The sequence below is a fragment of the Mixophyes fleayi genome, chromosome 3 (genome assembly GCF_038048845.1).
Source record: "Mixophyes fleayi isolate aMixFle1 chromosome 3, aMixFle1.hap1, whole genome shotgun sequence".
Classification (NCBI taxonomy): Eukaryota; Metazoa; Chordata; class Amphibia; order Anura; family Limnodynastidae; genus Mixophyes; species Mixophyes fleayi.
Window position 1 is genome coordinate 41,222,250 of NC_134404.1, and position 27,321 is coordinate 41,249,570.

A 27,321-nucleotide genomic window follows, 5' to 3' on the forward strand; every position below is an offset into this window, starting at 1 on the left:
TCTGCTCTGTTACTGGTCATACAGGGGGAAAGCTGAGGAAATATGTGGTGCATTTTATACTGAGGTTTTTTTCTGCCTGCTGTGATTATATGATAAAGGTTTGTATAGGGTGAATTTTTGGTACTTGCTGAAATGATCCTGGCTGAGAAGATGAAGTTATCTTTTAGGTAAGGTTGAATGCACTGATGTTGTTAATGGCTCAAGACTGCTTTCATATTAATCCTTTCACCTGCAAAGCTGCTGGTGTAATGTGTCATTCTACTTTAGATAAGTCTGAAAAATGCATGTATTGTACTTACTGTGGCACAAACTGAGCAAATACATGAAAATCATACTAGATTATAATCTATATGCCCAATGATATAGTAGAATAAATATAATTGCATAAGTAATAACACTGATTCACAAAAAAAATTGGGCAAATAAAGTTTTGTGAACACAAACTTTATTATGCTGCCAAATAGTGATGCTTTGTGTTGTAAGAGGCCTGTTGAGACCCTGATTATTTAAGATCTGCTGTTAGTGTCCATGCTGCCTGAATAGGTTTCTGTACTCTGTGCAGATTAAAGCATGGCTGACCTTTTAGTGCAAATGGCTGACATTTGAGTGAAGTCTGTGCAGAGCCCTGGCTGCTGCTTTTTAGGACTGCACCAGAGAGATCTTAGTGAGGGTCTTGCAGTTGTTACTGTGCAGCCAAGTGGCTAAAGGTTCAGGATTGTCTTCAACCTCTTAATAGGAAAATAATTATAAGGAAGGTTCAGATTGCCTCTATACAAATGAGTAAATGACATGAGTGTAGGTGTGTTCAGAATATAGCACAGAATTCCAGAGAAATTAAACTTAAAAATAAAAATAAAAAAATGCAGTGTAAATGGTACTACTTTTGGCCAACTGATCTCCTGTGTTCTTCCAGTAGTATCACTTCTCCAAATGTTGCTAATCTAAACATCTGGGCAATTTTAGCACACTTATTCTTTTGGCTGTCCTAAATTAGGAATATGGTGGGGGTGGGGGGGGGGGGGGGGGGGGAGTTGTCCCAGCCTGTTATATGTAAGTAGGAGGTGATTCTATACTCTTGTAGCCTTGCTCTTCCAGGGCCTGAGTCATTAAGGAAAGCAAGGTGAATTAGCTTATTTTGTACATAAAGAAAATACTGATTTTTTTTATTTTTTTTTTATTTTTACTTTCTGTAATGGCTTGGGGGTTCAGAGTGTAGGGGAGACTCCTGGATTTGTCATCTTGCCCACTTAACTAGTAAAGTGGGTGGGGCTTAATTCACAGTAAATGTGCATCATTCTGACCTGACCCCCTATGTATTATGCTGCATATTGCTATTAACCATATCTTCCAGCTTGGGGAATTAGGACATTATGCGTGCTGTGAAGAGGGTGCACTCATTCAAGGTCATCAGACCCTCCAGGGTTGGGAGGGTGAGGTGGGTGCTTCCGAGTGCTGGTCTATCCCCAGCCCCATTGAAAACTCTCTCTTCAATGCTGTGCACAGTGCCCATTCACCACTGTTATGTTACTTCCTGACTTTCCCACTGTGGGTCAAAGCTGTACATGGGTGGGACAGTTCTAAAGTCAGGAATATCCTCTCTAAATCTGGACAATTAGGAGGTGTGTGTGGTTTTTTAAGAAAACAAAATCTGCTTAAATAGCCTTGTCTGGAAACCAACACTTTGTTATTACTGAAGCCAGCCAAATGTAAATGGTTTCTGGCAAATGAAGTAAAGCTATTATTGCAACTTGCTAGCATTTCTAGAACAGGCTGTAACTGCCTCTATTTGTTTATTAGGTTACTATTTCTAGCTGCTGTTTTGGCCACTGAAGTTTGTACGCAGCAAACCCCTACCTCAGGTAACTGCCTATACTCTGTGGGGATAAGTAAACTGCCCGTAGGCTACACTTGGAGTAGAGTTTGGGTAACAGATTTGCAGCAGACTTTCTTTTCTCTTTCAGATTTTATAGTCTCCAGCTGCAGGAGGTCTCTGATACAATTTGATTTGCCAGCTCAGTATGTTCTCAAGAAATATGTGAGGTTTTCAGCTATTGGTAAGCGGACGTCATACAAAACCTGTTTTAGCCTATTGGGGGTGGAAATTAGAGATGCTCACTGACCCCCCCCCCCCCCCCCTGTGTTTTGGATCTGGAATACCGTCGTGTTTTGGTTTTGCCAAACCGCCCTTGCGGGTTTTGGTTTTGGTTTGCAATTTTGTTTAAAAATCAATGTTTTTGGGCATGACCTAACCAAATTTAGTGCTCCACCTGTTTCCTGGATAAGTAAGGTAATTCTAAAGCTAATAAATTAGGAAGAAAACAGGTTAATCCCTGGTAGGTCATCCTTAATTCTCCACACAAACCTGGTTGTCTTCCTCTTCATCTTTGCTTATTGGCAATGCAGCCATTGTCTTTGGGTGTATATTACACTCTCCACTTGTAGTTAAATAGAAAAAAGCAGCCTGCATAGACTGTAAAATTAGAAAGTAAAAATAAATGGAACAAGGTAGTTTGGTATCTGTCTGCATCAGACCCCCTCTCCACTAGGAGTAACATAGAAAACTATTCAGCCATTATAGAGTCTAGAATATAAATAGAAATTGAGAAAGGCAATCTGGTATCTGTCTGCATCATAATCATCAACATCATTAGTGCCCTGGTCAGCTACCCAAATCTCATCCTCTTCTATTTCCAAAGTGTCATCCTCACTTGGTGTATCACCGGCTACACTCGGGCTGTTCAGGCACACATCAGCAGAACTGCTGAAAAGGCCCTTTATGGGTACATTATCAGAATGTTTATGAGTAGACATACCACTGTTGGATGGACTCTCCACAGGGATTGGTGTAATTTCTGATTCAGAGCAAACATTCTCCTCTAATGCCTTACTGCTATCTTGCAGCTCGGCTTTAATGCGTAACAGTAGTTATGCACCACTTTTAGGCTCGGTAACACTTTTGGATCTGCTACTAATAAAGAAAGGTGAAGGCCTCATTCTCTTTGCCACTGCGTGTGTAGAATGGCATGTTGGCTTTTTTTTTTTTTTTTTTTTTAAATCTGCACTTTCCTCGGTTACACTTTTTCGCTTCAACACGGTAAAAATAAATTGTTGGTGTTTTTTTGGACTGATTTCAAAAGATGACGTACTGGGAACACTACCATCAGGACTGGTGACAGAACCTGGTTGATGATTCTGCTCACATGTGGACTGCTTTGAATCCATTGAGGCCAAAGCACTTGTAGTGCTACAAATTGTTTTAGATACTGCTGACAAATGAGTTTTGACAGCCAGAAATATTAATGCAAAAGAATGGGGGGGCACCCCAAACAAGGCACTTGTAGTGCCAAATATTGAAAAAAAAAAAGACTCCTCTATCCTCTGTTCTCTATGAATTGTTATCAGAATTGCTATCATTCTCTGTCCCTGCTCTAATTAGCCTGTGACTACACCCTGCTCTGTCAAATGGCGATGGATTGCTGTGGAAGCGGGTATTTAGAATTTTCAATTATCGCGAGAACCGAGCCCCAAGATCCGACAACGTCACAATGATGTTTGGCCTTGATTTGGAATCCGGGTGGGAGAGTACCGAGCCGGCTCGGTACTCGGATAGGCAAAGTTTGGGCGGGTTCGGTTCTCGGGGAACCGAGCCCGCCCATCTCTAGTGGAAATGCAAACCTTACATGTGACTGTAGACAACACTCCCAAGAGCTGTAAGTTGACTTGATTGAATTGGTCATTAAGAAGCAAAGGTCAGTATTGGCAAACATGGCTAAAACTTTATTCCTTCAATCAACATGCAGGAAAAGCAGAGCCCATGATATGTACAACCAAGCCGTGTTCTCGCTACCATGTAAGCACTGCAATGGTGGCCCCACAAACAGTGCTTTGCTCTTGCTGCCACTTGTCAAATGACTGTGGGGGAACAGTGTTTGGTCCAACAACAAACACTGTCTGGAGATGCTGTTCTGGGAAGGACAGATTCTGAGTAAGACTGAACTTCAAAGTGAAACTACCACATGCTTCATGGGTGACCAGTCTACTGGTGCATTTGATAAGTTTCCAAAACCATGTTCTGCTGGTCATGGATATACTAAATGGCTTTGGCCACTTGGAAAATGGACACTTAACTTGAGTTCTAAACCTGTCCTTAAGATCTTTATGCAGCAACTCTGCTTCTTTCCTCTTTGGATATGTACCCCGCCCATTATCATCCTGCTCAGGTTTTTTTGGTTGTTATACTAGACATGTTTGCTCTCATTGTACAGTCTTCTGTGCAATGGTTTTCTATGCAGAATGTAATGGCATGCCTGATCTAAGGCTGTACTCCTTCACAATGTGTCTACTTAAAAACCCAGGCATGAAGTCCTTCTTGCATCTGTGAACCAGGCATTTCTACGCTGGGCTTCAGCATTTCATCCCCTTTGTTTAATACAATACCACCCTGATGTTGCAACCAAAGTTGTAAGTCCCCAAATCTTTATTCTACTTCCAAGTAGACCCCTCCAGTCTTCTATACTTTCATACTTGTTCTCTTGCACTGCTCCTTTCTCCTTATTGTTTGAGCCCATCTCTGCTAAGGTAAACATATCTATATAAATGTACCTTTTTCAATGTCCATTCTGTTTTGGTAGGTGCAAAGCCACCATACCAAGTCCTACTTGCACAAAGCCAATTGTTTTAAGTGACCATGTCTACTGGAGTTGTCCTTTAACTGCCTATAACCCTGGGCCAACTAAGTTCAGCCGCTTCCCATTGGCCTTCAACATGTGCAGCTGTTCTTCCACAACCTTCTAAACAAAGGTGCCATCTGATGAGCTATAAACAGACTTTTGCATTGCTATCTTCACTAACATCAAAATCCTTAACCTTGATTTTTTTTATTTTTATTTTTGCAACCATCCTCCACTTCTGCTGGTGACAAATGTCTGACTGCATGGACTTGAAAGTCCCATATAGCTTGTGTATAATGGAAGAGGGAGAATCATATCTGTAATTCAGGATAAGATCATATGGGGGGGTAACTGGTTTGGTAAATATTGCGGTGTTTGAGACTGGCAAGGGATTAAAGCAAATAAACAAAGGAAACAGGACTGAAATTAAGCAAGATGAGAAATGTAGTCTCTGCATTAACAGATGAAGATTGCTGAATGTCCTCAAATATTCAACGCCCCCCCCCCCCCTCCTGCCCCCCTCCTTTACCAACCATGAAAGATTTCCCAACACTGAAGAATATTTCCTAGAAAACGAAATGCATCTGCATTAATTCCTTGATGCAGTACTTTATCTAAGAAGGGATGAATTCTGCTCCTTTGTCAGCTGTTTGGAACTTGTACAGAACTTATCTTGCTACAATACACTATCAGATGGCTTGTGTAACCCCATATTTTATAAATGTTACTTCACTGGCATTACTGACTGGGGGCAGGGATATAGTGGGTGCCCAAAATGACCCAGCCAAACAATCTTTCAGTAAATGCAGTATTGCATATGTCCACCTGGTCATGCAGCGTTCTTGCATAAAACACACATTAGAATGCAGTTTGTAAAACTACTATAGTAGGGCAGGATGTGTTGTATCTAAGTGGTATTTGTCAAAGCAAGGATTAAGTGGCATCCTTTCCAAAAACAAAAATAAACGCCTCCTTTAGAGTCTCTTCTCTTACTGCCTACATCTGAAAACCTGTGCTGAATACCTTATATTCTTCTACAGACACATATGGAACAGTCTATATGATCACTAATGCTTTGGCTTCTAAGTGCGGCTATACAATATCCCAAGATGACTGGGGGAATATCAATTTCAGGTCCTCTCTCTTTAGCTGTTACGCTGATCTTCAGGTACGTTGAACAGTTACAACCCCCCCCCCCCCCCCATCCCCCTTTAATCTGTTATAAGCCTTGGTAAACTTGGGTGCCTTTTTCTGATTTAATCTGTCATCCAGAATGACCCCAACTTCACAGTAACGGTGAAGATTGAGATCTCGCCCAGTCCAGATATGAACAGTGCAGAGAGCTACACGAAGGTGGTCAGCTGTCCTTATGTGTGGAGTCCCAGAGAGATAACTTGTGAAATAAACTACATGGAGGTAAGCAATCCTTCACCCTAGTTTTAAATGTTGTAAATATTTGAAGGCCTCCATGTCAATTGTAGAATTTCATTGTGTATATATGTCTAGAATATTGCATAAAGTGTACAGCTGGTGGTGAATGACGTTGAAACTGTTCCCCCTGAATGTTCTGCTCCTGCCCCATTTAGGTGTGAAATCTAGCCTTGTGTTCTGTGCAGGTTTTCCATTTAATTCTACCTAATCCATAGAAATTGATTACAGAATGCTTCTCTATGCCTAAAATCATATGGCACAACTCCCAACACTACACCTAACATTTTTGCTGGTGCTATTGGTAAACTTGTGTTTAATAGGTATCTGTCAGGAGGAAGATTCCAGTGATTGCAGAAGGTATCTTTAAGGATGAACCCGAGGATTGGTCATATGCAATTCCCCAGGTATCTATATATCACTCCGTGCTATGCTGTCCATTCAGCTGTTACTATAAGCAGGATTATGGGCTTTCTCCCCTTGGTCAACTTCTCCTTTTGAAAGCAAATTGTACTTTGTTATTTCCAGGCTATAAGTGGACTCATGTCTATCTGGCAAGTTGTGTTCCATCGGAGTCAAACTCAAAAGACGACAATGATGGTTGATGCTGCACTGAATATTGGGTATGGTATTAATACCACGGAATCGAGGACCCTGGTGAGAGCTCCCTACAACACAAGTGAAGCTGTCCAGCAAAGGGTAAGTAGTTTCTTCTTTCTGTCTAGGCTATGCAGTAAGCTGTTAGTAGTGTGCACCATAGCCAGTTCTCCTTGGTGAGATGCTGCCATGCTCTTTACTGTGGATAGTTTAATATCCCGTATCTGTTGAATTACTGGTTTGTTTGTTTTTGTATTTTCCTTCCACACTTGAGATGAACAGTTACTTTTGGTTGTGGTTCCATTTAAATTCCATCTATGTTCTTTACTCTTGGTATTCCAGGTTGATGGAGTGGAATTCTCAACTGTAAGAGCCACATTATTTTACAAACAACGCTGGTTTATTTTCTTGGTTGACAATGCCGTAGCCTGCCCAGTTGGTGAGTTTACCTTTCTATAAAACTGGTCTATAAACCTGGGTATTGCTTGGTCATTTGGGCCCCTGCAGTAGAAGCAACTACTAGTCCTGCTCCAAGGGAGGGGATTGTTGGTGGGAGAGATTAAAATTCCAAAGGGGGTGTGCAGAAGCTAATGAGCTTCTACTGGATGTCTTTACAAGGTTTATATAGATGGCCTGGTACCCATAATACCAAGTGGTGTCAACTGTATTAATTGACTTGTGATGTCCTATAGCCTGCTTTTAAAATAAGGGCCATTTCTACATAACCCACTGAGCCCTGATGTTTTCTGAGCAGAAGGGTATGGTTATTAGATGGCACCCAAACCAGGCATGATGCCAGAGCACACTCTTGTTTATGCACCCACTCACTGACACCTGTGGTGAGGGGCTGCAGTTTACTTACTGGTGTAATGATAAAACAATGACTAGTTAGAAGTCCATCCTGAATTGGGACCAAGACGAAACCCTTTCATAGCAGCCAACTATATCAATGTGTTGCCTCCTTGGGTTTTCTAAATCATGACCTGCCTAGTTCAGATACAGAAACTGCACCTACTGACCTCCTTGCCCTTAAGGATTGAGTTTTGGTGGGGGTTTTAGACTGTAAAGTTGGCTTACCTAGCTCAAAAGTCTTGAGGTAACCCACTGGGTTTTGTCTGCAGTTCAGCATTTGGTATAATGACTTGGTCTTTATCACTTGTAAATGCTCTGGGGAAAAAAAGTGGGTACTTAAAGGTCTGTCATGCAAACTACCTAATGCTCAGCATGTTGGAGAATGTTTAATCATTCATTTGAGTCTTGGCCCCAGTGGGCCTTAGTCTAAATTATTTGCTGCACACTCTAATATTACCTTACTCCTTATGGGCATGAGTCATTAAGGAGAGCATAAAAAAGGAGTAACTTTGCACTTGGGCAAAAGCATGTTGCATTGTAGGGAAAGGTAAATTTAAAATGTGATGGCAGATCTATAGTTGGGGTAGGGCATGTATAAATAAAGCCACCAAGTGTGTGTGCTACATGAAAAAACAGCCGGTATTTAAATTGTGTGCAAAATAAACTAATTTGCACCCCCTTGCATTGTAACATGGTTTGTTCCAGAGAGCACGTACTCAGGCCCTATGTTTTTGTACTGGGGGGGGGACAACACTAATGTGGTTCATTCTCATGGGTTACATATTGACCACTGTGCCACTATAGCTACACTGAGACTGTCAGTACTAGTGTATGGGTTAACCTATTAAGAGCACTTCTGAAATCTTCACTTCAAACATTACTTGGACCAATAACAACCTGACACGACCAGCATAATGGCTCAGTATGTACCAGTTCCTATACACAAATTAAAGGGCAATATACCAACTAGAGACCAATACCTGGCATCGGAGGCAGAACTAGCAAGCTGTGGGCCCTTGTGTGGGGAGGAGGGATCCTCTGCATGTGTCAAGCAGAAGGCCCCATTATCTCCATGGGCCCCAGTGCACTACGCCTGTGCACCAGTGGTAGTTCTGCCGCTACCGGACTAACCAAGTAGTATAGAGGCTGGAATGAAACGACTAGATGTTGCAAAGTGCTTAAGTTCTTTCCTTTCAGACGATGTGAAACACACAAATGGCTGGATCACATGGACCGTCCCAAAGACCATTTCTCCACTGCTCGTTGGTGCAAAGATAACGCAGTTCAGTAGTGTCCAGTTTGGCATTGACCTTCTGAATCTAACAGATGGGGAAATTCAATCTAGGAAATATGAGATTGCAGACAGCAGCAAAGCCACAGTAGTGAGAATCCCAGTGGGTGCTGAAGGAGGATATTATAAGGTAATGTATAGATCTTACATTCCTATATGGGGAAGCAGAAGGGGATGTGCTAAAAGGATGATCACAAAAGATGACTACCTGCAGTTCACTTCCAAAACACTGGATGGTGGTAGCTTATCTTTCTATCCTTTCAGATTATATAAACTACAAACATAATGTGTTTAAATATAGATGAGAATAAACTAAACTCCAAGTACATCTAAATTTTATCCATATAATAAACCTCATTGTAATTATCAAGAGATACTCTGAGGAGTCTGTCTGAACCAGGCATGTTATAATGGAGCATAAAATTCCTTAGGGTCTAATATTGCAGTGTGTGTCAATTTAAGCATAGGTATGAAAACCATTGTTGAACACAAGCAATCTTAAAAATCAAAAATATGGCGTAGGACTATATAACATTTGTTTTCAATGGTAGCATGTGACTTTCTTTAGTTCTTACAAATATAAAAAAAAATTGTCCTAGTTGCAAAGAATATGTAGCAAGCACTGTCTGGGACATTCTCTGTGCCTCTAGCTTTACATCTTGATCATGTTGATTGTCCTAGGGCATACTTGCCTACTCTCCCAGAATTCCCGGGAGGCTCCTGAATTTCCAGGAGTCCTCCCGGAAGAGTAGGCAGACCTCCCGGATTCAGCAACATTCACGGCATTGAATGGCGGGGCTTAATTGCATCATTAAGCCCCACCCCCACTATTCAATGCCATGAATTTTAGCCTTTTATAGTGGGGGGGGGGGGTGGATGCTATGGTTGTGCAGCAACACCACGCCCCCTCCTACCCCCTTGTCACATGACCCTCCCCAAGGTGAAGTTTTGACCCTTGGCATGTGTTTTAGGGCTGTAGCCTGTTGTCTACAAGTCCTTCTATTCATGTGCAACCATCTACTCGCATGTCCTATATTTGAGGTAGAAGGAAGCATTATCATATTTCATTGGAAGCTCAATACCCTGTGTGATTATGGAGTGAGTAAGGTTTGGGGGCCATGTGAGATCTTTGAAGGTAGAATATGTTTAGTAGAATAATGATTATGTAGGGTGAAGTCCCTCGATCCCTTCCTAACCTATCTTTAAACTAGAATAGAAAACAGTCCCAGGTGTACATATCTGTGTGTGTATATGTATGTGTGAAAAAATATATATATATATATATATATATTTTTATATTGCCCCATGTAAATAGAATTGATGGGTGTTTTGCTGGAAAAAAAGCATGTGAACTTATTATAACTTTACTATACATATAGGTAAAGTATACTCACTTTGCATTTTTAAAATATGAAACCTACTGTAGATCAGGCATGTCAAACGTAAAACCCCAATTGGGACAAATAATCAAAGTCTAAGATTGTGTGACCCCAAGAAGACTTGTATGCAATCTTGTAGGGTTCATTAAGAAAAAAAACTAAATTCAATGTTTGTTCCTGATGCTGGACACTGCCCTCCATGCTGCTTTTGCTCCCCCTTTACTTACCTTACTATTGCCTTTCTTTTCTTCTGTCTTTTCTTATGGCTCTTCTCTGTGCGCTCCTCACTGAATGTCAGGTGTGAGGACTTCACACCCAACATTCAGTGCAAGGGGAGGATAACTCCGCTGTGTCATAACTTTCTTTACTTTTTTTTTATTTTTTGGGCCTTGGCGAGGTCACAAATATGCATTTGGGCTCCAAGTTTGGCATCTGTTTGACAAATATTACTGTTTTCAAATACAGCTTCTGTAACGTCTATTGAACGCATTGGGTTAATAAAAAAAAAACAAATAACTGCAGGTAATCATCTAACCCTCTTCTGTGATCATCTATTTAGTACATCCCACAGAAGACTACTTCCAGGTAGTTACAACTATTGCCACAGGATTAACAAGACAACTGATATGAGAATTTTGACTATTTGGTTACTGAACTATACATTTTTCTCCCAGAGCCATGTTGTAGATCAGGAATATGGCATAATCTACCATATCCGACCATTTCTTGAAGATCTCTGGGTGGATGATGGCTGGGGCGTAACCAAGTACACCATTATTAAAGACATAACCACACCGTTTGACCATCGACCTCCCGTTCTAACAAATGGTAAGCTATAACAAAATACACTTTCCTGTATTAAAGAGTATTTGTAACTTTTTTTTTTTTTTTTTTTTTTTATTTCTCACTTAGACACCATACCACTAACATCCATATTTAATGTCACAATTGGAACGTTTCTGCCGGATGTTAAGTTGGTTAACCTGACCATTGGCAGTGTGACCTTCACTGTGCAGGAGGCCGTTGATATTGGCTACATTTCTCCAAAAATCTACCCGAACGGAAGCATTGCCTTTGTTCTTAAAGTCCCGTTCACTGATCCCCGTGTGTCCGTGGAGGTAAGAGTATGTGTTGTGGTATTGTGACAATCAGGGTGTTTTATTAAGTGATCTAATCTCACAGCCAGTCATTCCAGTCATGTCTCTACCATTTAATAATCTTTATCTGATAAATCCAACATTCTATTTCCCTTTGTCCTATGCACTTCAGCTCCTATAATTCGGTGCTCTATACTGAGGGCACTGTCTTTCTGTAGTTGACAGTGCATGTCCATATTTATCAAGCACAGATAATATGCCTTTATTTTGCCATATATGGCATGGTAACCATCAGATGGTATTGTGGATGGCTGTTTTGTTTTAGGCATGAATGATTTCATAAACACTCCAAAAACTTAACTCAACTGTTCTATAAATGTGGAATTGGGCAATTTATGAACTCCTGCACAACTTTAAGTGTAAAATGTACTTCAAGAAGAACATAGTAGTTATGCTGAACTTCTCAAACCTTGCGCCCATGTGGGAAAGTTTGTGGTGGCATGCTGCTAGAGGTGGCAGTCGTACACATTCCCCAGTCACATATTCCCCACTCCTCACTTTTTGGGCCACTCTGTCCTCACATGAGACAGGTAATATTCAGAAGTGGCTACGTGGCTTTAAAATGAGTCTCTCTTGCTAGAGTAAGCTTTGCAATGCAGTAACCGTTTCTGATCACCTAAACTATGCATATGCGAACGATAGGTTCATTAATACTTTAGTCAGTTTGGTATGCAAATTATGGGAGATATATTTGCTTTGCATTAAAAGTGTGCTTAAAATGATTCTTTATCAGAATTAAGAATTTTGTTTTAAGGTGCTATTAATCTCATCCTTGTGTGCATCAGCCTGTGCCTGCAGTTCTATTGAAAAACAATAGTGTTTTATGTACAGCGTGTTGTGTTCAACTTTTATACTGTAGATTGTTGGTAGGAAGTGATATAAAATTACTTTATATTTCAGTCTTTCCCAGATGGCACACTCTTCACCTTAAATGTAACCTTTGGCTTTAATATCATTCCATATGATGAGACCTTCACTACTCCTGCTACTACAGTCTGTTATGTTCGTAAGTAACTCCTGAATGAAATTCTTATTTCGTAGTGCTTGTATTGGTCCAGAGTTAACACTCTACTCTGGTAAAACTCAAATGTAATGATTAAATGGGAATTTGCATTCAATCACAAGTCTAGTAAATTACTCACCAATCCTTAACCAAACCATAAAATGTCTTGGAAAGAACAATCCAATACAATACTGATCCATCTAAACAGTACTCCATGTTCTAGTGCTCTCCTGTTATGGAGCGCATAACTTCAGTACTCAAAGTTGGCCTTGATATTTGTGTACATTTCAAAAGTGCTGGTTCTGTGGAGACACTAATGTACTAACTAGTAAATATCAATGGATGACTATTGTCCAGTGACCAAACTAGATCTGTTTTGCAAATCATTCATTGGGCAACCTAGGCACAGACTTCTCTGCTCTAGCTGGTGGTTGTGGGTGTGTAATTAGGGTTTTAGTTTTGGCCCCCAAACCAAGAAACACTATCTCAGAGGGCTCCATGGTGTCTTAACCAGGCACTGGTGCTTGGTGCGGTCTTTATGGGTTATAATAACAGACCATAGCACATCTCCTGGCAAGAGTCCAGTTACCACTTTATACATCAGGAGAGAGGATGTGCAAAGGGGCTTTAACAATAGTATCGGTCTAATGATATTGCAGGATTGGGGAGAAATGCCAATTCCTGTCTCAAAAATAAATGTATGATTGCAGTTGAGACTACGATGGGGTCAAAACTTTCAAGGCTCCTGGAAAATCCAGGCAATGCTACAGCCTGGCAGTTATAGGGCTGAGTTATAAACTGGTCAGGTGGTTCCCATATTCATATCACTCAACATACATGAAGTCTTTTATACATAAACTGTGCCATCAAACTATTTTTTCAATTAAAATTTATATGGAGGCTGGGTTAGGTTACACTGTAACCCAACTTAGTCCATTTATGGACTGTAGAAGGAGTAAGTGGCATAGAATTCTCCTCTGGATCAGTTTTCCTGGCAATCTCAACTGCTGGACACATGGGTAAATAATTGGTACACTTTTTCTTTACCTAGTTATGGGCAAGTCTTTTGGCAACACTTGGAGTTGTCAAAAGTTCAGGACTTCGTTAGTCTAGGGTCAAGTTCCCCTCCATAGCAAATGAAGGAAAACTAGTGCAAACTTTTTTTCCTTGTTCCATCCTACATGGCAGCCATTACACTGGTTTAGTTTACCAGCTGAAGATCAGCATGTCTAGGTAAGGCCTACATTACGGGTGTTTGGTTTTTCTAGGCTTCGTTAAGTTGGATATTTGGTAATGCTCTTCAAATATCTACTCTTGTAGAATCTGTGGTGGGAAATAAAAAATAAAAGCCCAGCAGCATAGCTTTCCACAGACCCATCTTCTGATTATGATGGGATCTTTTATGCAACATGTAATCCCCTTGACCACTACTCAATTTTAGGAGCTGATGGCCTGGATGACAATTATTTGTTACTAAAGATTTGTATACTATGCAAGGTCTGTAGGTCCCAGACATGAATAGACTTGGGACAGAGGTTCCCAGCCAGAACTGGATTGTTTAGAAGATGTGGATGACCTCTAGTACTCAGCCTGGGCTCTAAATGCCCCCAGATTATTTTGTATGGGTATTCTAAGGCACATGTATAAATAATTGGAGCTGAATGAAGCCTTAATCTCTGCAGTTCAGAAGTTCCCCTCTGAAGATTGTAGTTCTTACCTTTCACCAGGTAGTAAAATTATTCCATTACTAAAGAATGGGATCCAGTGGAAAAGTTAATTCTACCCAAAAAATATTAGAATGTGTGTATACCTTCATTGATGAGGCATTCCATATGTCAATGTAGCAATCACCAGTTTATAGGCCTGGGCCACTACTCCTTTAGAAAAATGTAGTCCTATAAAAGATCCTACGGATGGGAAGATGGATAATGTCTTGTTTCTTCTAACTACATTTTGAAACTAATGGCTTCATATATTTAAGTAGACTTCATCCTTGCAAGAGACTAAGTTCAATTGTGGGCATTTTCTCATACACCTTAAAGCTCCTTACACATTCCTGTTGAAGTCCATCACCAGATTTATCCAGGTTCTGTGTCCTGGGACAACATTTCCAGCTCACCAGACTTCATGCAATATCCATGAATCTTTCACCAAAGTATTACACTTGTGGCAGACTTATGGAAACGGTTGATCACTGTCTGGCCCTACATGGACTGCATACTTCTGATGAAAATCAGAACGCATGGTCTGATCCACTATAGCTCAAGTAATTGCCTTTATTAAAAACAAAACAAAGTCCTCTTGTGCCATGGCATATAAAATTTCTTGGGGTCCAATTAGATGAAGTACAAAAGCATATCTATCAAAAAGAAACGCACTATGATCCAGTCTTTGGCATGGCAATTAAAAGTTTAAATTTCAAATGACTTCCTTCACCTTAGGTATTCTCTTGGGCAAGATGACATATTTGTCATCTCGCATGTCTCTGGATCATGCCATTCAAATAAAAAGGATCACTATGGAGTCTCATCTGTTTCTGACAATTCTCGTGATAGACTCCAGTGCCATGGGCTGGGGGAGCTCCTATCAAGTAATCACAGGATGCATGGTCACAGAGCAAAATTAAATTGCACATAAATGTTCTACAAATCTGGGTGGTCTGGAATGCAATCACTTCATCCTCTTACAGGAGAAGTAGTCTGAGAATACCTATAAACACAAGACTGTAGTCTCCTTCATAAATCGCAAAGTAGATAACGACCTAGTCATGAGAGGTAGCAAGTCATGTCCTGGGAAGGAAAAAAAAAAAACCTGAAGTCCTTCCCAGCACTTGTGGCATGCAGATGCCAGTTCTCAGTCAAAGTTCATCCAGGAGAGGACTCTTAACTGGAATATTTCCAGAAGCAAAGTTCAGCTGCCCTCAAGACATGATGGTGACAAATGAGAACATTCTTCTCTTCCCACAAAGTTGCAGGTATAGATGCTCTAGCAATCCCATGAACCTTTCAACTAGTGTACATCCCTCTAATTCCCCTCCATGCTCACTCTGTACAAGATCAAAAAAGTAATGTCAAGATTCATTCTGGTCACCTCACCCATTGTGATGGGAAGATGAGCAAGAGGCCAAAGTGGCTCCTTTCTTCTGCCAGACCTCCTAAACAAAGGTCTAATTCATCCAAATCAAATGCCATCTTTGGATAGGAAATTGAGCGGTCACTGCAAAGAAATGAAGAAATCTCAGAAGGTGATTTATACACTTCTGTGGGCAAGAAAAGAATTCATCAGTGGTCTATTATAAAATTCTGAAGAAATCTTTCATGTGGTGTGAGCCTAAAGTCACTTCAACTAGTATTGTAAATCTTTATTTTCTTCAGGATAGTTTTGACAAAGGTTTCGCCCTCAACGCTGAAGGTTCGGGGTGTCTGCACTCAAGGAAAACTATAAATAAAGTGTTTTTCAAGACGCTAAGCAGTGAAAAGAATGTATCCTTTGTGGCACCAAGGGATCTCAAATTTTGATCCTGACAGAATCCAGGAAGGGATGTTCGCCAACCAAACAGATCTGAGGTCATTGTACAAGCAAACAAAAAACTGAAGTGCTGGAAATCCTGAAGGCCCATTCAGCAAGGTTGTGGCAACTTGATCACGCAGGCCTCGGCCTCACAGTGGACAGATTTAGTCCTACTTCACCAGACGGCATCTGTCATCCACTGCTGCAGCTTGAGACATGTTTGCCACACAGCTATTTAATAAAATCTTATCCAGCTGAATATGATTGTGTTGTGTGCCCAGACACACTATATAGGATAATTCCCATTGTAATGGCTGCCATGGAGAATGGAAAAGCAAAGGGTTGAACTATTCTCATGGCAGCCCAATATTTCCACCCATATTGCACCTGGGCATGTTTCTAATTTCCTCTCTACCGAAAGCTAGAAGGGACTAACCTATCAGCTGCCATGGAGTCACTCCGATGAGATTTAATAGGGAAGTACAACTTGCCTTTTAAGCATTGGTTATCTTCAAAAGTAAGGAATTACTTTCCTTTACCAGCTGTACATATATGTATCTTTTATTTGCATGCAACTGCCCTGATGTAGTGAACCAGTAGGAGAGGGGGGCTGCCTAAATGTCCCAGCATGCCCTCCTTCCCCAGCTGGTAAACTTACAATACCATACTATCACAAGGAGTCAAAAGGATGGGCTCAATTGCAATGTAAACCATTGAAACTAAACCCCCACAAAATGTTTATTTAGATTAGGAGTTATTGACTATCCGTGTCAGAACAGGTTTTGTTAATGCATAAGACTTTCAAAGCAACATCTGAATTTGTTTGTCAGTCTGCAAAATTTTTTTTAATCAAGAAGGCTTTTCCTTACATTTTTTTTCTTTTTCCTTTAATCTAGCCCAGCCTACTGTTGGACCCTGTGGCCAACAAGGTTCTTCCCTGACCGCCACAATTGGGAACCTGATGCCTGATTGGACCCTCTATATTAAAAGTACACAAGTGACCTCAAACAATGGATTGCTTTTGACTTCCAATCGGACGCATTCTACATTCAAAGTGCCTGCAGCGTCTGATCTGGTCATGGATGGGGTGTGTACAAATATCTATTTCAGAGACTTTTCAGATACGTGATTATTTCCCTAGATGAGAATTAAAATTTTGTACACAAGGTCTGACAATCAGAATCCGTTCGAAGGTTTCACGAGTTTCTTATGTGTCTGTTATAAGATATAGAGCATAGAAAAATTCAGTAAGTGCTAGCATATTAGTACTTGACGAGAACCTGTGTGGCTATGCCCATCTTAAATTAACATATTAAGTGTATGTGGTATTGTGTTTTTTTGTTTCTTAGGCCCTCCCCTCTTTACCTCTTGCATACAGTGGCATCCACTAGTATGGCCTCAAGTCATGACTTGTGACTCAACTTGATTATGGTACATAACCTGATAGAGTATAGCCTAGCAGCAGATGCTTCACTACCTGTCTATGCAGGTTATTGTAAATGGCAGCAACAAGTAGTATCTGGTTGTAACCATCTGCCATAATACAACAAATGTTACATTTTGCTTTAGTACTCCCATAAACCAACAACAAATAGGGTTAAATAGTCCTTCAATATGTTCATTCCAGATCTGTGGGTCCCCCACACTGAACTCTGGTGTGATAAATCTCAAGTTCTTGATGTCAACCTTACAAGTTTATCTGGAAGACATAGATATATTCTGGAGGTTAAATCCATCTTCTATAGCTTTCTTCAATTGGTGACTTCCTATGAACACTTTCACAGAGAACTGAAGAAAAGATTGACTGCAGCATCCAGTCAGATGCCTGGCTAGTCAAAACACTGTACTGGGGTTCAGTAGGCCATCCATAGGCCTCCATGTTGCATTTTGAGCTAAAGTGCTTTTACAGGCATTTTAGTAAGTGCTGAATATAATTGTGGGTTTTTGTTTCAGGTGGATAGCAAAGGCCTTGTGGTAACTGTCCCATTAACCATAAAAGACCAGAGTGGAGCTACATTGTATGAACTTCATGTTTCCTGCGAATCAGTAGAAGTTCCAGTGGGTAAGAACTTGTCTTTGGGTAACTAATAGGGTAAGTGTATTTTGCCTGACCATTTGTTTGGTATGTAATCAATGATCTATCTTCACCCTCTTGTCCCAGAACTCCTTTTGAACATGGTCCATGATGGAATGTATAGGATATAGAAGGCAAAATGCACCTAGATAACTTGCTTCATACAACTAAACTGCAAAAAATGGATTACATTTTTTTTTTTCCCCCTGTTCCTAGTTTGTCTTCCAAATGGGACGATACAGGTTACAGTAAAGAAACAAGGCCTCATACCAGACATGGATCTCTCTCTATTGACCTTGCGAGACTCCCAGTGTGGGCCAGCTGAATACAGCAGTAATATGGCGCACTTCACATTTGCTGCAAACTCCTGTAAAACCACAAGGAAGGTACAAAACTTGCTAAAGTCTGCTAGTGGATAGAACGAAAATAGAAATATGGTGTAAATATAGCCATGCATACTGGGATATTGGGGAAGATAATCAAATATATCAACTCTTGACCCCCAAAACTAGCCAAATCTAAGTAATCCTTTATTGGGCATGTTGGAAAATGCAGTCTGAAGGGGAGAACGCAGTGGACCTGTGGTCAGCTGACTTGCATTTTGATGTGATCCAGCTGGAGCATGGAATGGGCAGATTTTGTCCCATTTGGCTACCCATGTGTGCACACTCTACAGTAAATCATTGCCTAGATTGGGAGGCAGGATTAGCTATTGCATTGTGGTTGGGGCTCTTTTGACATGTCCCTTTCCTATTGATGTTTCTATTATAATATTGACAATTGCTCTGATCTATCAACCTGTCATTGAAGCAGCTAGAATATTTAAAAGAACCACACTGCACTTGGCCTGGTGGTAGAAACAAACTTAAAGCCAAAGTGTCCCTTTATGCATAAAAACCTTTGAGAATCTGAGTCCTTATGACTCTGCTTGGCCAAGTTGCTTTTCCCTAGATTAGTGAGGAACTTGCAAGTCCTTATCCAGTAGATTGTAAGCTAACATTTGGAGATGGCAGTTGGTTTTGCTGTTGACACTTTAATCTACTGTCAAAGCTAGGCATCTGACTACTTGCGTTCTTTCCACATACATTCTGAACTCATTATCTTGCAGCGATCATGTTCTAGGGAATATATCTTCTCTAATGCATGTGTGGGGTATGTTTTAGCTTGTTTTTCCCCGTTCCAATTGGCAGACACTCAGGCAGCAGTACTCTGCAATGCACAGACCAGTCAATGGACATCTCTTTTTGGCTGGGTTGAGTTTCTGTAAACTTTACTCCAGTCCCATGTGAATATCAATTTTGCTGCACACATGAAGAATAAATTGAGGGCCATTTGTGGATGAATGTACTCCCACCTATTGTAGTTTGCTTTCAAATTGGTAACAAACTTAAATGCTGCACTTTGGTTTCTGGTGAGAACATTCGGTTGTTCCCAGTAACACTATTGGTTCTTCCACCAATGCAATAGTGTAGCAAGTGATGGTCTTGCTAAGCAACCAGGAAGATCTTGGGTTTTCACAAAATGTAACTTGTACATCATAATGCCATGAAATTCTGAAGCCAGAGCTTCTGTAGTAACAAATGCAGGGGGGGGGGGGGGAGACAAATGTCATAGCCAGGCTTCATATCAAAACTAGGAGGGCCTGGTAATGCAATTCATCCTCCCAAGGTTCCACTCTGGTTCACTGTGCAGAAAAAAATCTGGTGCTTCACTAATCGAGGCATCCCTCAGACAAACATAATCTGGCATCTCGAGAGGGTGGATCGGCAATACAACTCTTCCAGGTCCCATAACAATAGCACACCTTGCAATGGCAGGATGTTCTCCCCTGGACAAATGACCTTGAACTATCCACTTACCACAAGTACCTCAGCCCTGCTGCATGCAGGGTTTAACAGCTCAACTGCCCCTAGGACCACCAAATAGCATTACCTATGAAATATAACATTGCTATTAAAATGCATTTTTCAAAAGCTTTGGACAGTATTTGTTCTTTCTGGTTAAATTGTTCAGGTGTCTAGACATATCAACTGACTTCACCTTGTCGTGAAAACATTTATCTTTTTCAGTTTGAACAAGATATGATGATATATGAGAATGAAATATCCTACTACAGTGTTTCCTCTAGGAACCTTCTCTACGTGTAAGTAACATTGTAGCCCAAGTGATTGGTTTTCCCTTAAATGGTTTCCTTTCTCCAAAACAAACTTGTACACATTCCATTCCTTTCCCATTTTGATTTGCTCACTTGAAGAGCACAAAATATGGGACACTGACACAAAGCTGTTTGCATATAAAGAGTGGAAGTGAATATAAAAAATGCTTTGTCTTTACTTAGAACTTAGAAAAAAAAATAAAAATTGGCAGACAAATGGAAGAGTGACAGGTAGAGGTTCTTTGTAGTGCACCTTCCATGTATACATAGATGTGCTGCCCAGATTTGTTCCTTGAGTGTCTGGGACTTTAAGCCACATCAAGGAAGCTCTTGATACATATCTAATTTTGGGGGATCAATACTGAATACTATCTGGATGAAGGACCCTTCTTGGGAGGTGCGATTTCTCCTTAACATTCACTGTACTAAAATGTATAAGGAGACCACTATCAGAATTTGTGGCTCCTTATAAATAAAATTATATAATGACACTGGGACAGGAGGTAAAACTATAAGGGGATGACAATGTAAATAGAGAATTAAACCATACACAATACTTTGTAACTGCTAACAGCTGCCTCACTGTATTTATAAATAAGTACACAACAAAACATCCAAAAAGGCCTACATGAGAGAAGAAAACTTACATGTGCATAGGTAAGCCGAATGATAAATGCAGGGATGCAATTAACAAATTGCATGCAGAAAACCATTCCGAATAAAACCTGCAGGGGACAAGCAAGAAGGACCAGGAGTGAACATATATGTAGGGTAGAGGACCTGCCCATGAGAGCTTAAAATATGGGGCATCAGTAGGGATCCAGATGGTTTGCAGTTGTGCAAGATGCAGGGGCCTAGATGTTAGTCCTGAAAGAACAGATGGGGCAGAGTTGGTGCAGGGGCTTTGTAGAATCCAATGAAGTTGTAGAGTGGACTAAAGATCAGTTCAAACTTCACTTTCAATACTTCATGCTTTAACTCTTGGTTTACTATTGTGCAGAATGAATGTTTCCTGCAGCTACACAATTAATGGAACCTTGCTCATAAACTACAATTATAAGGACAACCCAACACCCAGTGCACAGTCTGCAATAGCGTCCCTTGATCTGACTCTAAGGCTAAGTAAAGGTAAGGACTCTCCTCTGTTCCTCTAAACCAGGTGTAAGTGACCTGTGGCTCAACTACAAAAGGTCTACAATGTGGTCAAGCATATTGTAAAAACTTGTAAATGGGGCCTGATTTATCCTGGGTTTTTAAAGTATCCAGTGGCTTTTGCATTTGTTTTTGGGTTTTTTGGTTTTTTTTTTTGTTCATGTATTTTACAACATTCTGTAACTCTGCCCCAAGGACATTTTGTTTTTGTAGAGATGTGTGTTGTCCACTTCCACTCAATTGTCTCTTGGGGGGCTGAATTATCTGATCCCATATTTACTTTAACATTTCATAAAGGAGTTAACCAGACTGCAATGGTAGCATTCCAAGCCACTATTTGGTTGACACGGATAATGAGACTATCCACTATTACATTGTGTACCATTCTTTGGTTTGGCAGGGGGCACTTGGTGTTTTAAGCCTACACCAGTATCAAAGGTGCCTCGGTAACATTGCATAACAATATTGAGCCAAACTTCAATCTACTATCTGGAATGCTCTGGATTTGTCCAGGCAGGGGACTCTTCCATCATGAAGCAATTGCATTTAACATCTCTTCTCCCACAGAGTTTAAACATATTCCTCAACACTGTAGGAGGGAACACTGATCTGTGATCATGGAAGTATGACGCTACTAGTGAGGGGTGGAACTATCTTTTTGGGATAACTAGATTACAATAGAGAATCCATGTGTTGGCTCAAATTATGTTGAAATCCATCATGTGATGCCTGTAGCCTTGGGTTGAGTACATTATGTTTTCTAACACTATAGGGAGTGCAACTGGGTAAATGGTCACCATTAAGAAATGGGGTATCTCCCCCACCCCTCTCTAACCTGTCGTTTAAACAGTCGATGCAACATGCAGCCTGTAGCTGCAATGGCTTCAGACCATAAAGTATTGGGTCCTGGCTAAATTGTTGTACCACCCTGTGAAATGCATACCTCTACTGTACTTTAACATGTCTACTCGAATTCATGAGTTGTCATGAAGATCATTTCATCACTGTAAAGCCTGTCTGAAGGACAGATTCAATTTGGCACGAGGTACCACTAAACATCACCGTGATCAGATACACCTATTACAGTAAAATCTCAGCTCACTTTATGCACTTCTATGGGATGCAAATGAAAACAAGTGTTAATTTCTGTAAAAACTGACGCAATGTCTCCAGAGATACGATGTGTCACCTGGCGTGCAATTTAATCTGCCCATTAATATTGACAAAGGAGATCTAAGACTGGCTATCAGCCCAATGTGGATAAATGCAGAGAACCATTTTATAGAACCAGAATTCAGTGCACTAACAATATGCAGACTGACACTCCAGTTATAACTTCTGATTTTGGGAAACCATTTTCCTTATCTTTAGACCGTACATACACTGACTTCTACGGTGATGTGGATTATCCAGTTGTGAAGTACTTGAGGGACTCCCTGTACTTTGAAGTTGAACTGCTGTTCAGTTCTGATCCACGGTTAGAATTGTTCTTGGACAGATGCTGGGCTACAACAACTCCTGAAATGAGCAGTCTTCCCACATGGCCCATTATTGACAACAGGTAAAATTACATATTCCTTCACAGTAGCACAGGAAGTGACTTTCTCCATTGCAACTACATATTGGGCATGAGTGGTCTTAAGGAAATCTACTTGCATTGGATTTCTCTTCTCTAATAGCTTTGCATATGGCTGTTTGCTAGAGCTAGGGACTCAACTCCCCAGCTTCTGATTTTGGAACTGACAGCTGTTAATGTTTCCATATGAGTTGAATGTGGGGCTATCTACAGATTGCATACAGCCATTAAATTCTGTGCATTAACATTCACAAATATTTAAAGCTTTCCATACTTTATGAAAGGCTTGATTGTATGTGTTATGGGTTTTCTTCAATTCTGATGAGCTCCTATGCACAGGTTGGCTGTAGGGGGAAGATGTAGCCTGAAACTTCTAAATGTCGTCTAAATTTAAGTGGTATCTCCTAGACCATTCATGACTTTACCATATCTATCATTTCACTAACACACAAATTGCACTGGAGCATATGTACTCATGAGTATATGCTGGAGAACCATGGTGGCTATAGTGCTGTACAGGGGATATGTAGTCATTCACAGAAGTCACAGCCCCCCACTGGGCTATTTAGTTTCCCTAGAATAGTGGAACCATTGGTAAAAGCAACCAAGCATTTAGGTAATGATGCAACGTTTGATTCATCTTGCAGCATTCACCAAGTGTAGGTCCATGTCGGCTTCTGCCAAAACATCTGGTGAAGCTGGCCAGGTGTCTAACAACTTTTCATATCCCTGCTGAGTGCTTGCTTGTCTCTATATTTCATGAACTATAGCCTCTATACTAATAATGTAACTGTGTAGTAGTAGCCAACAAACAATGGGATGGTAACTAGGAACAACCACATGACGACATGTAAGGGATTGATGGGCTGTATTCTCATGGATACTGACCTGCTGGAACCAATACTTGTATGGCTATGCTTCGTCTTACAGCTGTGAACATAGTGAACCTTACCAAACAAGCTTCCACCGTGTGACCGCAGACTCCAGAGTACAGTTTCCTTCCCACTTCAAAAGATTTGAAGTCAAAGCATTTACTTTTATAGCTGATAACGTACCTTACATGGGAGCAGTGAGTATATATGTTGTCCACTCTTTGTATTAAACTTGGTACTCTGTAGGACAGCTATAGGCAGGAATGCACTGGACAAGGAACCTGACTTTCCCCATATATTGTCTGACATCTGGTGTTGACTGCTGCTGTATTGGATTTTATTTACAGCAATAAATCAGTAGTGTTGTAGATCTGTGGAGGGATAAGTCCAAGAACATGATGTTGGATGTCCACCAGCCACTCGCGTTCCCTGCTGTCTCATAATTACGCTTAAATTCTCGGACAACGTTTTTGTAGTGACTGTATGAGAAAATATATCTAATTATACTTGATTGAAATGGTCCTGCTCCTGCCAGGGGTGTGGTGGACACACCATAAAGTTAGACTCTAGTTTCTGCCTGTTGCAGAACTTGTTTCTATACAATAGAACATTTGACTTTTCTAAATGTCAATTAAAATATAGTAATGTACAGCACATGTGGCTCTAGCATTTTCTGCTCCAGATTTGGGTGGTTACATTTATTTTTGTTTATTCAATAGTGTTAATTACAACTGCCATTTGGTTAAAAGGTTCCCATGGACACGCCCATTTATTGATGTATAAAGTCCAAGCATCTTGCAATGTGCATATTCTTCAGATGCAGAAAAATCTGCAGGTCTGCGCATTAGTGTTTTCTTTATATTTAGCGATGAATTGTCAGCAAAGCCACATAGTGTGCAGTTACACATTCAAAACTACAATTGGTTGCATGTTTACCCTGTGCAGACCTACAGCTTGTAGATGTATGCATTTGATCAGGGTATTGGAAGTGATTTATTGCCCACATCACCCTGCCAAATATAGCCTAACCATTGCTCTAACAAGAAAATGGCAGATGTGACTGGCCTTGGTGACATTTGAGCTAACAAAGTGGACAAACCATTTTCATAATTTTATTGCACAAATTGGTATATTTTGTACTACTTGGGGCTTGTACACCTATAATGCATGAAAAGTACTGGCTAATGACCATACTAAAAGATGGAGAAAGGTAATATTGATGTACTGGTCAGTACACTTTACAGTTAGTATGTCTGACCTAGAGTAGTGAGCTGCAGTTAGAACACCCATCTTTCTACATTCCAGGAAGAATGAGGGGCTGTAAACTAATGAATTGTTAATCTGTAACAGATTAACATCAATAGTTTAGATTAACTCATCTCTATTGATGGGCAAAAAGATAACACTAAAGTTTGGCAACCATTGTTCTACCCTAGTCTATCAGTTAATCGGTCTGACTTGCAAATCATAGAAGGAAGGTGTCTGTGATTTGTGACCAGTACATAAAACATGCACATCGTATGCAGCGGCCTCTTGCTTAATATCGGATGTCTTGTGTTGGGTTTAGACACTATATTCTCATCCCTCTTCCAGATTTATTTTCATTGTGATGTGATTATTTGCGATTCTTCTAACCTCTCCAATGATCCAGCATGCACAGGAATTGGCTCTTGTATACCTGCCAAGCAGAGACTGGGTGAGTGCTCATTTTAGTATCCCTGGTGTATTTGTGGTGCAAAAAACAGTCTACTGTAAATACCCTGCTAACAAACCTTATGCTCCAGACTAAAATTGTGCAATTGCCACAGACTACACAAGCTGTGCCCACAATCGGCCTTGGTCAACCCCCCCCCACAGTTAGACGGTGATCATGTGGAAATTTGGACACTTAGTAGATGTCACCAAAGAGCAAGATAAAAATGTCTTGGCTCTGTAATTGTGGTTGCTGGATAAAAACCAATGGATGTTAACAAAATTGCAATGTGCCCTTGTATGGGCCAAAACTATCCTTGTATAGAAAGGTTTGGGCACCCCTGGCTAAATTGCATGCTTAATTGGAGGGTAGTAAATGCAACTTCTGTGGGGTACACACTATGAATATGACTCCTACACTTTTTTTTATTTATTTTTTATTTTATAAGAATATGGGGGGAAGTAAACATATATGTCCTTTCACTAGAAGGGTGGCCAAACTTTTGCAGAGTATTGGTGACATACATTTTAATTTGACTAGTTGGGCTTTATTTAACTGCGGAATGGACTCCACCTTAAATTTAAATACGCTGACCCCTCATCTCAGAATTTTGTGCTTTCATTCAGCCATCATGAGCTCCTCCAAGAAGCTGTGGAATTAATAGGTAACAGATTGTTGCAAAGCAGGGGAAGCCTATAAGAAGAAACCAAAAGCTTCCAGCTTGGTCTTTCCTCAGTCTAAAGATATTTAACCTCTCCTTTGCTTCAGTGAAGCATGTAATTTGACCTGGGCTGCCCAAACAATGTGCATAAAACCACCTGCTGCATAAGATTTCTATATACTGAACTATCTTTCCATTCCAGGGCGTAGTGTAAAATCAAATACTGATGAGCACAGATCTCTCTCTTCCGAAGCCGTTGTATTTCTGGCACACAAAGTGGAGCCTGACACCAAGCACTGTATGTATCTCGTACATTTAAAATGTTTAAATGTTAATTGAACACTTTAAGCAAAAAACTGTCACTGCTCTGAGATTACATTTTCCAGGTGAAACACAGGTTGTCACTTGGAATACTGAGTTATTGGCTTCCGTAGAGTCTTGCAGCAACTTGTTGGGAGAATTGAGCAGCAACATCCTTAGAGTTCTGTTGGGGTCCATATTTTGGGGGGACTTCTGGGTTTTTAGTACCATTACTTAATCCATAAAATGCTTGACCGTATGGCATGTAACCACACTTAAAGCCTGAACATTCAGTTGTAAACTGTATATGGTTGATGGCAAGACATTTATTTAGTCTTTCAGAATATCTACTATATTGGGTTAACAAATTGGTTTATTGTCTTTAGATACCTTAATATAGACAGCATTGGGTTGACTATATCCCTAACCCTATAATGCAGCCTACATTCAGTCAAGTTGACTGGTCAGTTTAAAAGGGTGCGATACATAAGTTAATGTTCTTTATGTACAAGTAACTTTCCCTCAGACTATACACATCCCTAAATTAATGGCTGCATAAGGGTGTTTATCTTGGGGCTTATGCATAGTTGGCTGCAAAATGCAAGTCAATTTTTTTTAAAAAAAAAAATAATTTAAGGGGGAAAAAAAACTGCAGACTAGTGTAAGTCCCACTGTTCATTTGCCCATTTAGTTACAGAAAACAATTTGAAGGATAGGGAGTCGTTTTAAGATTTGCTAGTAGATATGTTTGTATCCCCATTCATACATTTTCAGAATACTGAATTGAATGGACTATTGATGCATAAAAGATGATTGAAAACTTGTCTGTTGAAAGCCACTTTGTAATTCAATCTATTTTGTCTTTTCAGTTTGAAGCACTCATCCTCGGGGACATCTTAACAGCATATTTTAAGGCCCTTTTTTTGCTAATAAAATTGAGGATATAATGTT

At 40.4% G+C, this 27,321-nt stretch overlaps 1 protein-coding gene across 1 annotated transcript; it reads left to right on the forward strand.

Moving 5' to 3' along the window:
• LOC142142629 (uncharacterized) lies at positions 1-27,321 on the forward strand. The gene is made up of 22 exons (XM_075200498.1): positions 1-167; positions 1,798-1,859; positions 1,962-2,054; positions 5,711-5,838; positions 5,943-6,086; positions 6,422-6,505; positions 6,627-6,797; positions 7,038-7,134; positions 8,745-8,968; positions 10,892-11,045; positions 11,130-11,335; positions 12,275-12,380; positions 16,784-16,974; positions 17,841-17,949; positions 18,178-18,347; positions 20,031-20,104; positions 21,117-21,244; positions 22,640-22,829; positions 23,775-23,913; positions 25,310-25,412; positions 26,273-26,368; positions 27,240-27,321. The coding sequence occupies exons 1-22, from the start codon at positions 133-135 to the stop codon at positions 27,242-27,244; spliced, it is 2,709 nt and encodes a 902-aa protein (XP_075056599.1). The 5' UTR covers positions 1-132; the 3' UTR covers positions 27,245-27,321.

Bases quoted from the DNA above. Each gene is read 5' to 3' on its own strand.
- LOC142142629 (XM_075200498.1), top strand. From the start codon at position 133: ATGATCCTGGCTGAGAAGATGAAGTTATCTTTTAG. The intron at 2,055-5,710 runs GTAAGCGGACGT...ATTCTTCTACAG, and splicing joins TGTGAGGTTTTCAGCTATTG to ACACATATGGAACAGTCTAT. The intron at 12,381-16,783 runs GTAAGTAACTCC...CCTTTAATCTAG, and splicing joins TACTACAGTCTGTTATGTTC to CCCAGCCTACTGTTGGACCC.